The 15,448-nt window shown below is 37.0% G+C and overlaps 1 protein-coding gene across 4 annotated transcripts in view; it reads right to left on the bottom strand.

The window, feature by feature from the left end:
• The window catches only part of Oatp74d (Organic anion transporting polypeptide 74D), a 208,261-nt gene that overhangs the window by 20,957 nt on the left and 171,856 nt on the right, over positions 1–15,448 (bottom strand). For all 4 annotated transcript variants that reach the window (XM_071791863.1, XM_071791864.1, XM_071791865.1 and 1 more), the window contains 5 exons: positions 11,824–12,297; positions 10,833–11,209; positions 7,253–7,473; positions 6,832–6,972; positions 5,138–5,260 (listed from right to left, as the gene is read on the bottom strand). In XM_071791863.1, the coding sequence (XP_071647964.1) occupies positions 5,138–5,260; positions 6,832–6,972; positions 7,253–7,473; positions 10,833–11,209; positions 11,824–12,147 (1,186 nt within the window). In that variant the 5' untranslated portion in view covers positions 12,148–12,297. The remainder of the gene's footprint in view (positions 1–5,137; positions 5,261–6,831; positions 6,973–7,252; positions 7,474–10,832; positions 11,210–11,823; positions 12,298–15,448) is intronic.

Below are 15,448 nucleotides of genomic sequence, written 5' to 3'. Positions count from 1 at the left end.
CCGCCAGCATTCTAGTTCCCCGATGATTAAGGAACGATATTATTGCGATTAAAATGCACAAAATTATTCTCGAGGCTCGGCAAACGCATTTATACACCTCTCGAATTAATTTACTGTCAGTTCTAACGAGAGAAACATTCGCGATTGTCTCTTTCGATAAATCGTCATAAGGCTCAAAATAAAAAATTATTTTTCTGTATGCTATAGCATTCAGACGTAAAAATAGCAATTTAAAATTAATATAGTATATTTGTTTTTAACGTTGAATACCGTTGAATACCGTTGAAGCTATGGATGCATACATTCCTTCCTGTCCCATTTTGAAAAGTAGCAAAACAAAGGATTTTGATAATTTAAAATCAAATACTGTCGTAAAGTTTCTTTAAAAATTACGAAGGTATTGAAAAAGTATATCGCAAAATTTTAAAAATCTCTCATGCATCAAGGAATTAAAAATATTTGAAATAAAAGTTTCAGAGTATTTTAAGCTCTATCGCAATCACGCGATTTCACTTTCCAGATGAAGTCTCGAGAAAAAGAGATTTGTCCCTTTAAAAAGCCCGATTATTATAAATCGAGGAGCGGGTCAAAGGGTTAATTAATCACTTTGCAATTTGCTCAAAGAGAGGCTAAATGAATGCCCCTCGGTCTTCTTCCGCTGAGGACTTAATTTATCTCCTCGGGACGAGTCTCGAGTATCTTTTTCGCACGATACTGTAGAAAGTGTACAGTATATGCGTAACCTTGTGCGTGCAAACGCGGCTATATGCCTAGGACTTGCCTAGAAGTCTTCTAGGTACCCGTGAGAGGCCAGCTAGGAGAGGCAACTCCGGTCGTGGCAACTCCGCATAGGGACGTCCCACAGACCATGAGTAGACAAACGTGACTAACATTGCGCTCCGAGTATTATCGCGCACGTATAGCGTACCCTTTAAAGGTTCGAACGTGAGACGCCGATCGCTATCGTATATTTAAAAATATATCCATTCGCGTTACGGACAGATGTTTCACCTCGCCGATTTCGCAACTCCATTAAGTGATTAACGCGAGAGACACAAATAAATCGACGCGGTCCGGTGAGAGAGCATATACGTGCTGATTATGCGGACGCATAAATGTTATACATTTTATAATTACAACTCATCGCTCATCAAATTTAACGATTACGCAACGCAATAGTTGGATAACAATCGAGTCTGATTGGAGTAGGCTTATTCGGTGAGATTTGAATACTGCAGGGCAGGTCAATTGTACCCTCCAAACCTAATCGTCGTGAATTCAAAATATCTGATCTCTACAACTGCAGTAATAATTAAAATTTTTCGGTGTCGCGATCTCTTCATATCACTGTGTAACTCGATTTACACACGCGTGGAACATGGCGTCGGGCTCGGAGATAAGCTACGCCTAAAACGCGGCAGTAAAATATTCGTTACAAATATGCGGAGGCACGGCGACGCGCTTTAAACAAAATAACATCGTATCCGACAATAAATAAAACATTAGAAGAGACGCGAGTTAAAAGTTAGACATTAAAAAGGCCCGCACGTAGGCGATCCGCCGAATTAAGCGCGACAGTGTTAGTAATGCAACTCGTATAGCGCGAGCGAGCTGCGTATAGAGCGACCGAGAATAACGCGGAAGAGAGAGGAAGAGGACGAGAGGAACACAGAACGCAGAACGTAAAAAAAAAACGGGAGGGAGAAGAGAGAGAAAAGGAAAAAAACGATCCAAAGTGAGAGACACACGTATGTTAGTCCGTGTGCACGCGCAAAACGTACGCGCGTGCGTGTCCACCACCGCCTCTATGCACGACGCGTGACCGTGAACTTGCCCCACCTCGTGCACGAGTCGGTCAGTCATTATTATTAACGCACACACGCAGAGAGTGGCGGCGGCGGCGTGTGCACTCCCGACGCGTACACGCACACACGTTCACGTGAACGCACCGTCCTCACACGAGAGGGTCTGTTAGGAGCATCCGACGATTTCAGGGCTTTCGACGTCGGAGAACGAGCTAAGTTCTCGCTTAGTTACGCAGTAACGCGATACGCGATACGCGATAATTGAGACGAAGCGTTTCGAAAATCGCATATAGAAAACTGTTTGAGAAACTTATTAGAAAGTGTACCATTTGTGTCCTTTCGAAAATATACGAACTATGAAAATTTGTTCTTACGCGTTTGCCCTTTTCTGGTCCCTTAGTATTGCATTATAAACAGCTGTATGGAATTTTTAAACACAATTGGAACACAATGTCCAAACCGAGACTTAAAACGTCTTAATGACATTTTTAAGACGGCATATATGTCCCAATATGGGACATGTTGTCTGGGTTAAAGGAAATATCACAGTAGATTTTTGTTTTCAAGAGAAAAATTTAGTTACAAAAGACTGTTTTTTTACAAAGAATGTAATACGCAAATTAATATTATCTTCAAAGAGAATTTTTCTTTTAATGTTCTATCAAGACACTTTTAGGGTATTTTTCAGGGTTAATTATTATATTTGCAACCAATATAATGACTTTAATATAAACGCGCATTAACATGATAAAACGTGTTAAATTTTTGTCAATACTTTGAGCGGCTTGAGAGAAATCAAAAGATTAAACAGGTCAAGGTGATTGGATCGCAAACGAAGCATGAAACACCGTCTTCAAAGAGCCACTTCTGGCAGTAGAAGTTCAGCTGGAAACACCGAGGGAGGGAAAAAAACGGCAAACGCGCAGGAATCTAATCAGGGGACGAGGCTGATTATTCACAGTTGCTGAATTTCGCGAGAGAGTCGCTCGAGGAGAGGACGATTCTCCATGGAGAGAGCCTAATCGCGCGCCTAACTCTTTTCTTTTTTTTTACAGGCGTGTCGAAACCTGTAAATCTCGGCGCGAGCCGTACTCTTTCCCGATTGGACCCGCATACATTATAGGCGGAGGCGATACCGATTTTCTTCGCTCGGCACCTAGATTCGCCATTGACCTTAAACCGCCGGAGGCTTACCGGCTTCGGAGATCGCTCGATTCGCCTCGTATCCTTCTTTTATACGCGCAGATAGAGCCATATAAATGCGTTATTCGTCGCCGCGCGATGACGATGAGACCGATATCGAGATCCCGCGCGAGATATCGATGCAGCTGCAGATGTGGCAGCATCGTGATTCATCCTGTTGCATCTCGATCGTCGTCGGAGAATGGAAGCGATTTAAACGCGTGGGTTGTTATAGATCGAACACACGTTCCTAACTTGAATAATGTAGCCGAAGTTTTCTACAGCGACGTAGAAAATTATTTACAATTGGGAAAGAATTCTGGTAAAAAATATTATTATACATAAATACTCTCTAGAGTACAATGCATCGCTCGTATTTTTTTTTAATTTTGTAATAATTAGAATTTTTTAATGATCCTCATACTTTTATTCCTATTTTCTCTAAATATAAAAAAACCAAATATTATAATAAAAGTCATTTAATCGACGAAAAATTAAATTAACGGGTCGAAAGAAAATCGACGAAAATCATGATTCAGGGCACACCGATATATTGTTACCTTGATGTGCAATGTAAATATATGTGTAAGAGAAAGCATTATCTGAGCCGTAGGCGAAATCGCTAGTCGTGAGCTCCCGATTAACTTACGAAGAGCACATTGTCTCCGGCTTCTATTTGCATTCTCGTTAGCCTTCGATCCACGGCACTATGGCAAGTGGCTGATGGCGTGCAGAATTTCGCCTTTCGTCGCGATACTTTCAGCGCACAACAAAAACACACTTGCCGTTACGTTACGTGGAAATATAATTAGCAATCACGCGAAAGCCACTCTGCTTTTCCTTCGCAATACTCATTTTCCTGCAGCATTCACTTTCATATGTACTCTCATGTGCCATTTATACATTCATAATTATATCTTCCTGCAGATTTACATAAGATAATCTCGAATATGAAATAATCATTAAAGGATGTGTTTTTGTGCTTTTGATCAAGTGCCAGTCATAACAATCATCAGGCATTTGAGCAGACATTTATATGAAACTGCACTCTGACAATGAGAAATAAAAGTTGTTAACTTGATTAAATATTTTCAACTGCTTATTATTTTTTTAATTGAAATATTTAAGTATTTGTTAATATGTAGTATTTAATTTAAATACATAAATATTTCAATTAAAGAAATAAAAATCAATTGAAAATATTTAATCAAGTTAACAACTTTTTTCTCAGTGTGGGATACAAGGTCTCACCTTACACACATATTTACATATTTTTAACTCAAGCTAGTTTGAGTTAATTTCACACTTATTTTCGAGTCCTTAATTCGCCACTTCCGTGAGACCGCTCGAACTTTGTCGCGTTGTCATTTTCATTCTAATTAATATTTTCATAGCTTGTACTGTAGAAATTGGAAATACAGAATCTGAATAAGATGTTATGACAATATCAGGTAAAAAAATGATTTAAATTTAAACTGAACTTATTATAAGAAAACTAGAAAATTATATTATTATACAAATACCAGAAAACCGAAAAACGTTTAGCGGTCCACTAGAGCGGAATGTGGCGAGCTAGGGTTCAAACTTTGCTCGGGCAAATTCTAACGTTTAATCAATTTCCAATTCGAAACCCCTTATCTCTATGCAATTTATTCGCATATAGCGGCTGCGCGCGATGTTATCACACGCATGCAGGGATTAATTCGCTATAAATGCCAGTACGAACTATAATCAGGCGTCGAGAATATCACAATCGTGCAGATTACAATCATAGAACGAAGGGAAAGAAAGCGCGAATGCGCGAATGCGACGACATACGCAGCACGGGCTAAATTTACACGTGAGCATTACGCCAACGAGGATAAATTGATATCACAGTGGAACGGGCAACACACGCTCCGCCCATTATTCTTCTCGTTCCCGCGGAATCGTCCTCAAGATCGTTCGCACGGAAAATCGCGGGACAGAAAGGGAGAAGGAGATAATGAAGGAAAGAGAGACGGGAACTGCCGCAAAGCAGCTTACGGCGAGCCATAAAAACAGATTAAGTTGGCGCGAGAGATCCGATGCCGTGCGGTCGACAACGGCGGCAACTAGCCTGACGAAAGAAATCGGAGAGACATATTCCCGCCGGATAAATCTGGACTTACCTCTCAAACTGGGTTTTTGTGAGTCCGCTCGTCGAGGTGGCGTTCGGCTGGCCGGCAAACGGGTTGGGAACGCGAACATACCTATACTCACGATCATCAGCATCGCTGATATCAAAACTAATCCTGAAACATTATACGAAAAGTCAGTGAAAGAGAAGTCTCGCATAGTTTAAAAAAAAGTAAAGTACAAAGTTGCCTCACAACAACGAATTACAGGCACAAGTAAAACACACCAGTTAGCTGAACAAATAAAACTGTCGTATAATACTATTAATTATACGCACAAAATTTTCAATACATACACACTGTATTGTGTGTGTGTGTGTGTGTGTGTGTGTGTGTGTTACATTTACTTATAAGATATAATTAAGATATAATAAGTGTACTTTGTATATTATATAATTATATAATTAAGTATTTTAACTTACAATTTGAGAATTTTCCAATTTATTATTTTTTACTATCCTTATACGTAATTTTACACATAACTTGTTATATTTTTGTTCTTTTTGTTTTTTAGTCACTTCTACCTTATTCTCACAGTTATCTGCTCGCATTATAATATTTATTTCTTGTCGCCTTTCATATTTGCGAAGTACAGTTCTAACTTTTGTTATTGGCAAACCCATAAAGCGAGCAATTATGTACTCCGAATTATGATGCATTTTAACTGCATGATGCGCCACGACAATATTTGCTCTTACGAACCCGATAAATGGTTTCTTTATTTCAACCATGCTGTTGGAGCTTCGTACTTTTACTGTTGCTGTTACATTTGGTACTGCTACATCAGCCGCGATTAGTGTTTCTCTTGAAATGACTTGTTATTATCTATGTTGCGAAAGTCATTTTGTGTTTATTTCGCACTATGTTTTATAATATACAAACAGACAATATATAGATATTTATTACGTATGAATTTGACGTCTTTACTAATATTTTCATAAAACGCGATAACATTTTAATTTTATTTACGCATAATTTAATCTAAGATATTTAGAAATAAATCCAAATGTTACGATATAACAAATATTGATAAGTAGAAATTGGTAGAAAAAAATATTTTTGAAATTTTTGAATAATTGATGTCCGGATAATTGGTGTGCTCTACTAGTGTATATAATTATACATTTATTATAACAACATATATATAAATATATAATGCATATATAATGCATATAATGCATATATTACAAGTTAATAAATAATAACAATTATATTTTTATAAAATCGGTACAAGGCCTAGCATTTTTATTAACACAGATATAAACAGTGCGGAAATGTTTAACGCATTTAAAATAACTTATTAGCTTGCTACTCTTTACCATCAATTGCCATATCCACGTAATTATTTTTATGCCGCCGAACGTATATTTCAATAAGAAAACGAGCACGAGAGACCAGTTGAAAACCGGCTAATGATACGCTCTCGCGACAAACGCAGATAGATTTGTCACGTAATACGCAATTTGAACGATGAAGGTCAAGCGACCTTTAGCGAATCAAATCTTTTTGCGTCTCTACATTAAATCAAAGGTTAAGTGCCTTATGAAGAATTCGGTATCGATTATAATCCATATTATAAAATAACTTAAGTAAAATCTTTTGCAAGTGGAGTATTTTTTTTACATTATTCCTACTCTGAGCTAATCATATTATTTCCAATTTCGATATTATAATTTATTTGAACTTACCGAGCCACCAAGCACCGACCCATCTTGGATCCGATGGCGTAATCTGCGGATTTCTCGACAAATCTGCGTAGACCATCGTGCACAAGGAACCGAGAATAAAGCCTAACGCTGGCCCGAGAATCCGTACTCCAATAGTGATCGCTGTTGCATATAATCAAATGGTTTGTCAAATCTATAATCAAGTTTCGGATAGTAATCTGATTCGCATAGAAAATAAAAATAAAAATAAATCTTTATACGTTATTAAAAAATAATTACTTCTAACAATTAGAATTTAATAGTTATAAATATATGAGTAGCAGAAATAAATAGATAACTAAATTATTTTTTTTAATTAAAATGTATTACATAATCTGTTACAATAAAAGATGTATAAAATTAAAAAAGATAAATAAGAGTGATAATTTGTGAAAAAACTTACCGAAATACAAGGGACTCTCTCTACTGGCTACGTTATCATCGATATACGGTATACCGAGGGTATATACCGCCGTTTGACCCATTCCTACACCAAGTAAGGATACAAAAAATATCGCAAGCACCACCGTGGTTATTTTGCTCTGTATTCTCTGCTCCGTAAGAAAGTCGCCTTTGCAGTAGTCCGCCGAATCGGTTTGGGGTGCGGTCGTCGATATGTTCCACCTTCGAAAAACAAAAATATAATAAAATTAATAAAGCAATACTTTTTCCGCGTCTACTTCGATACATACTGATCGTTTATATATACAAATTACTTAATCTTTGATGGCTTCTTGTAGAGTACACACATGTAGATATACCGTATAATATTAAAATTAAACAAATGTCAAAAAAGTGATATGAATATATTAGTTCAAAAAATTAAAATTGATTATAAGATAAAGTAATAAGGTTTAAATTACGAGATCTGGCATTGACAATAAAGTTCTGTCGGTCGGCATATTTATAGAAGCATAGCATTTATAGAAGCAATAAATTTAGAATAATGGGTCTTTGTAATCTCATTATTCAGTCGGCAAAATTGAATTGTACAAATTAACTTATATTGTATAAATGTGTCACAATTATCGCTACCCAAATTTATCGCCGATAATTGTGTGCTATTTTACATTAAAATTGTCTATCAAATATTTGCGGAAATACATCAGGAAACTGACGCCTACGTGAAAGGGATATATGATCATCTTTCTTCACGATAAGTGATAAGCGCAGCTGCAACATGCGCGCGCGATACCAAGAAAAACGTAATCGGCATCGCTCCATTTTATTACCGCGTTAAATTGCGTGGATCAGTTTCGAGCATTCCGCCCGCCACGGAATCTCATTGTGCTCGGCCAATGGACGCTTTCATTATGTAACAGCAATTAGAGAAATTACGGCACACGTAGACGCGCCTCCTGAAGAATGGGGTCCGTTACTATAATTATACTGCCGTCAGAGAACGATGTTATCAACCAAACTTTCTCGCTCGTTAACCAAACACGTTATTGTTTTCTCCCCTCCCCCCTTCTCTCTGTCTCGTGTGAAAATTGATCTTCTTTATGCACTACGATACGTCACTAGTATAACGTATGTGACGTGAAATTAATACTGGTATTAAAACTTTAAACAGATAAATGTTTTGGTAAAAGTCTCCCTTTTCGGGTAAAAGTCTCCTCGCTATTTTAGAAACATTTCCGAAAATAGAAATAGAACGAAAAGGAGGACTATATTAGAACTCTGTTGTAATAGTCCTAAAAAAGTGAAATTAATACTCGCATAAATTGCACGCTTCCGTTCTTCCGTTAAAAAAAATATTTTTAAAAAGATTTAAAAACAATTCCTTTTTAAATTAATTTATTATATTCTTTGAGGTAAATCTTTCCTCAAGCTATTTAAATGTACTGTACTAAATATAGGGTAACTGGGGTGAATATGCCACACTTAACAAAAATTTGATTTTTTCCTATTTTTCTTTCTCTTTAAAGTATCTTTGCATACTGGTCTTCTTTTTCTTTCTTTATTCTGTTATTTGTATATAATTTCAATAAATCATATATATTTGATTTTTTAGTAAATTCTAACCAATACTAATAGAACGACAAACTAATCGAGTTAAAAATAATGTAACGCTTGAATAACTTACATAAAACATCAAAAAAGTTCTACACACAGCATGTTGTCAAATATACATACTTGCCTCATAAAAACTATAATACTGCCAGGAAATGAACAAAACTTATCCAAAACGTCAGATATAGAACTATGAACAATTTCATGGTATATATTTACATAAAAGCACTTTTAACCGTAAGCTTTGTTAAACATAAAAGATGACGATCATGGCGCAGAGAAATGTGCGCTGCTCTAATGAGCCGAAGATCCGAGTTCAAATCCAGACCAAAAATCGTCGATTTTTATTCGATCGTTACCTCTCGGAATCAAAAGGTGATGGCAACCCATCGAAAGTATTCTGTCACGAGAATTCCTCTATATTTGAAGAGGGAACCGATCCTCCAAGTTAGGGAATGGGACATATTCCCCTCCCCCCCCTCAGTATTAGTTACCCTAACCTTTCTATAAATATAAGACATCTGTTAGTTCACAACATATCTCCTAATATGGTCCTCCTCTTCGTTCTATTTCTATTTCCAGAACTGTTTCCAAAATAGAGAGGCCACTTCCGGCCGAAAATATTCATCTGTTTAAGAACGTTCTCCGGAAAATCGATTTTCTCTAGATTTTCTTGAAACTGTGAATATACATTAATTTAGGTGTGCTTTATGCGTGGTATAAATTTTAGTACCTCTTGCGGTATTAAAAATCAAAATACTGAGCTTCAAAGTTTCAACTTTTAACATGGGATTCCTATTCCGAGCTATTGTGAAACAGGCATTATAATGAATTGTGAAAAAAGTTTTCTCTAAATGTTTTTGAAAAACTAGTATATGATGCTCCATAAAAATGGAAATAATATGCGATAAGTGTCAAAATACTCTTGCGGTACTCGTTTTCGAGAAATACTTATGTAAAGTACGCGATTTGATGAATTTTTCGCTCGGTTCAGAGTGACAGAAAAGGATAGGCCTCAGTTACTTGGCAACGCCGCATGAGTTCTCACGCGTAAAGTTAACTTCTTATTTTTTAGATGTTATTATATGTAATATTTTGTATATAAACAATTAACTTCAGTAAAATAAATTTTTCTTTTTAAGCATGAATACAAGTTGAGCACGACTGGAGCCGGAGAACGTCCTTAAAGTCTTGGAGATAACACAAGGAGCGCAATTCATTTCCCATTATATTAGTTGTTGCGGATCATGAATAGCCGATGCAACACATTCCGCAGAAATACCAACCGATTCTTGTATAATACGAGTTTGACGCAAAACTACATACCCATTACTTCGGCGGTATTCGGCCTTACATTGTGTATTTATCACAGCAAATGATTATTGTATCTCCCGAAACGAATAACACAGCTGATTGTTTGCACGCCGCCTTGTTTCTCCGCGAGACATTGTAATAACGAGACGATCGTAAATTTCCCTCAATCGTATCATAAACTTTTTTTCCATTGATTCCCACAAGTAAACGAACAAGTGATTTGAATTTGTTAAGCGAGGAGTAAATTTTAAAAATACGAATCATTAACCGCTGTTAAACCGGATTAAAATAATCGATGGACTAATACCTATATTAATTATATATCTTATTATAGTGCTAATCGAACCGATATTTTTATTAAATTAACTGATTAATCAATCATCTATTAATGTGTAACAACCGCTGATAATTCCAAATAATTCGATTTCTCCCTCGCATTCGCATTTGCTATAACTGCGAATACTGCGATATCAATTCTAATTCTCCAGTGTTTTTGATGATTCACGATTATCGTGTTAGCTATTACTTAATCACGAGGGTAAAAGCCAATAAAGATATCCCCGTTCATTATGATGAATCGTTGGGAGGCGGCGCTCGTTAAAAATTTAGAAATAGAAGAGGATAACTCGAAGGAGAGTTATGACAGCGGCACTCACCCGTCCAACGTGCTGTTTCTTTCCTGGAACTTGCAGAGATTCGCCGGTATCGGATACGTGCTGTTGGGCCCGTGGCCATCGACGCCGGGCCCGACGCCGCTGAACAGCATCTCGTTCTGAAGAATCAGCTGTTCACCAAAGATAAAGTGGGGTATCGAGCAGGTGAACGAGCTCACGGCGAAGAGGATCATGCCCCAGGCTATCCACTTGGGCCGGTGACCTTGGCCGCCATAATACGTTAGTAACAGGGAGGACCCGATCTGACCGATTTCAGTGGCCGACATGATAATCCCCGTCGTCTTCGACTGGATTTGGAAGAGCTTCTCTATTGTCGTGATGACGGAGACAAAGTACGTGTAGTACATGCCCTGAAGCACCTGTGGTGAAAAGAAATAAAGATTTTTTTAACGCCAACTTACCAGGGTAAACTCGTCCTGTAAATTTTATTCAATCAAATCGTTTATTCTTTATTCTCTTTAACTTGCACGAAAAAATCAATTAATCCTTTAATAATTTGTTCCTTCAAAATTGATGTAATTTTTGCTGCCTCTTTTTACCTTCTTACTCTCTAAATCTTATAAAGTGGTTTTCACACTAATATATTAGAGTAATTGAGATAGTCACTCCAAAAGAAAGGGTTGTCATTTTAATTTGAGTAAATGCGGGCACTCATAAGGTAAATTTTTCATTCGAATTTTTAAAGTGACATAATTCACTCCTATAGACACTGATCTACTGCACTCGAAAAGAGTGCCCTTTTAAATAGAATGCGATTTCACTCTAACTTATAGTCGAGCGCAATTTTACTCTTTCTTAGAGTGGCAAATCACGAAGTGCACAAGCTTAATTTTTACTTTTCGTTACACTTGCATTTCACTCTTCGATTTTTAAAGCGAGTACTTTTTATTTTACTTCCATTCTTAATCGTCTATTATATATCATTTCTAATAAATTTATTTACTCAAAAGATTATACACTTCGACGTACTGACCCAGGTGAGGCAGAAGGTCACTAGGAAGGCTTGCTTCGTGGCAAAGTATTGCAGCCAGTGGGGCCTGCAGGGGCCCCATCCACAGGACACGTCGGCGTCGTCGAACTCCGTGTGAAGGCTGCTCGACCTCTCATCCGGCACGATCAGATTGCCATTTTCCGTGCCGCCGATCCCGCCGTGCAACTTCCCATTCGGTATCAAGCCGTTGTTGTTGTGCTGCTTGTCGCCGCAGATCAGCCCGTTTCCGTTCGTCATCTTCGGTGGGATTATTGTGAGAGCCTCCACGGTGCCGTTCGACAAAATCTGTGTGTCCTCGCCTGCCATTATTTCCCCCTCACTTTTTCGTGAATACGCGATAAAATAATTGTTTTTCTTCCCTCGTTTTCAGCACCCTCGTGAACTCTAGCTATAGGATTCTTCCTCGTTGAGAAGAATCTTTTGGCCACTCGAAAGGCTCACATTCGACTGATCAATCTGTAACCAGAAGAGAAAAATTATTAGATAATATTAACGTATAGTATATATATATACAAATAATTAATCATATTCCAACTTCTCTCAAGCTTTTAAACTTGATTTTAATTATTGCATTTAACGGTATCGATATTACATAAATTTGCAAAATTGTTGAATTTTTGACATCCCAAAAAAGATCCAAGAAATTCGGGCAGTCAAATTCCTAACTTGTGTGTCTCGCTGCATTATTTATAACTGCAATCATGCAGATCGTTCGACGTGCCTTCCCCGAAATCTCGTTTTGTTCCCGCGAGCGCAAACGCAAATTTCAGGGTTCGCGTCCAGTACAGTTATTTAATCTCTGCCACCCGAGAGAAAGGTTTACGAGAACCATGCAATTGCCTCCTTTTCTCTCCCCCAGTATTTATTTGTAATACCAAATAAATAATAACCGCGGGGGGTTTAGACAAAAAGCGGCTGGTTGAAAGCGCGCGTTCAAGGTGTAATGCGAATAATGTCATTTGGTAACAACTTACGGCGTATAAAATGTGGGACTTTACGACACCAGACTCCGCACCGCGGCGGCACCCCAGCCGGATTGTATTATATGGAATTAGTACGCCGTTGACGTAACGCATTCGAACAATCGCCTTACGAAATCTTCGGGCGGTCGCGCACGCCCGGAAAATAAAGTATAGTGCATGTTAAAAGAAAAATTAAAGAAAGAAAGGAAAGAATCACACGCGAGAGCAAACGTGAAAGTTACTCTCCGATAAAACGTTCGTCATCGTGCGGTATGCAGAACGCGCATATCAATTCTATCTCCGAGAATCCACAAGTAGCTCTGATGTCTAGGTCATGAGCGTAGCGAGAAAATAATCTTAGTGAACGCGAGAAATTTAATTTTTGCTGTGCAATAAACAAAATTACATGAACGTATGATAAAGGTAACACTACCCAGATAACACAATGTCCAAAATCGGGACATACAACATCTTAAAGACGTTATTAAAACGCCTTCAAGACGTTATTATAAAACGTCTTATGTCCCGATTTTGGACATTGTGTTATCTAAGAAGCTTGTTTCGAGGATTCCTCTTAGAGAGAAACTGTTTTACCAAGTTAGTTATTCACTTATATAAATATATAAAAATTCATACTGCAATGCACTTTTTTTGTTTCTCAAATTTCTTTATGTGTTATTGCATCTGTATTTTTGACAGATATATTTTAAGATTTGAACAATAAAAACTTCCAAGACTCCAAACGCTGCTAACCATTAATAATTCTTTTCACCGTTATGCATTTTTATTCTTCAAAAAACCAATTGGTTTAGCGCACTGTTAGAACTGTATTTTTTGCATTTTTAAACTTAAACAATGAAAAGATTCCAAAACTTGGGGTCCTATACTAACAATCAACCTCCGCCACTGCGCCTTTTTCGTTTTCCATCAATCGCGCCGCGCGCGGACCAACCGGACAGGCTACTCCATTAGAGGTGAACTCCTTTCTCTCGCGGTCGACTGCGGAATAAGCCGCCTGAGACACCCTGTAGCCGGCGTCCTCTCACTTTCATCGGTGCCCGATTTTCCTCATTTCCCTCGCGTTCCATTCCACGGGCTATCGCACCGACGGTTTTCACTGACAGCGCGAGTAGGAGTTTGTGCACTAGAACGCCACACTGCAGCTGGATATGTGTGACAGTGAAGACACGTTCTCACTTTCGCTTCGGGATTTCTTCGCAGTTAACGCCGACTTACGCGCTCGAAAATACGTACTCGCGACGCAAACTCGCTCGTAAATCAAGACGTAAGTGCCAGTAATTAATATTCTCACTTTAAAATAAACTTTAAAGAAAGTTATGTAAGAAATTTAAGCATCCAACTTATATAAAGAAACAGAAACTGCATACACGTAGTTTCAAAAGTGCTTAAAGAAGTAAAAGTTAATAATGTTTAAAACAAATTTCAAGTCACCGTAAACTTGTTGGATACTTGATATTTAATTATTTTCTAATTTTCACATATACACTGTTAAATTCATAGTATTTGTAATATGAAATTATACTCAATTTGAGTAATTTTAACCTTCTATAGATTGCTACTGCTCCTACTCAATATGTCGTTAATTTAACTAAAACAATATTAATTTAACTAAGCCAATAAAGTTTAAATATTATTGATTTATGTTAAAATAATAAATTTCAATACACACGGTAATTAAAAATAACAAAATGTTATTTATTAAAGTATTGGTTAAAATTTATTTTTGGTTCATTGGTTAAAATTCTTTAATATTTAATATTTCCTTATTTAATTTTGAAGTGTAATCTCAAATTTATAGCACACATATTATAATTTTTAATTCTTTTTAGTATTTTATTATCTTGACATTGAAATGACAAAATCATATTATTTCAAAGTAGAACAAGTAGTCTTATATGCCAGACCATAATATCTGATGTATCTACTGCCGTATCAATATAGTGTCTAAAGAAATATTGAATAGGTAGGGGGAGTCCAGGAGACTTGACCACAGAGGAGAGTTGAACCACTTCAAATATCTCGTTCAAATTTTGAACAAAGAGCTCAATCCGAGCACGTTAAAACACGTTTGTCTCACTCACAGTCGAAACGCACTACCAAGCGTCATATTGTCACGTACTCGGATTGAGCTCTTTGTTCATTTAAACAAGATATTTGAAGTGGTTCAACTCTCCTCTATGGTCAAGTCTCCCGGACTCCCCCTATAATATATTATATATCAAAAACATTTTATCATCATTAAAGTGATCAAACCATATTATTTCTAATTGTAAGTAAAAAAAACAGTTTTATATGTCTGACCATAATGTCCGTATCTACTGCCATATTAATATCTATTTATTTATCTAGACTAGATAAATATTGAGTAGATATAATATCAAAATATTTTATTATCTTGATACTGAAGTAATCAAGTCATATTATTTCAAAATACAAAAACAATCTTATATGTCTGATGACTATAATGTCTGTATCTACTGCGATAATACCAAAGCACACCGTTGTTTTGATTCCAAGTTGTTAATTTCATCAGTAACGAGAAAGTAACAAATCAGGAGGATGAAATGTTTGCGGAATTAATAGATATCGCTATTTTCGGTAGAATACGCTAGGGCAGACACTTG

This window comes from Temnothorax longispinosus, chromosome 10 (assembly GCF_030848805.1).
Source record: "Temnothorax longispinosus isolate EJ_2023e chromosome 10, Tlon_JGU_v1, whole genome shotgun sequence".
NCBI lineage: Eukaryota > Metazoa > Arthropoda > Insecta > Hymenoptera > Formicidae > Temnothorax > Temnothorax longispinosus.
The sequence above is the reverse complement of the archived record's forward strand: the minus strand, read 5'-3'. Positions and strand labels throughout refer to the sequence as shown.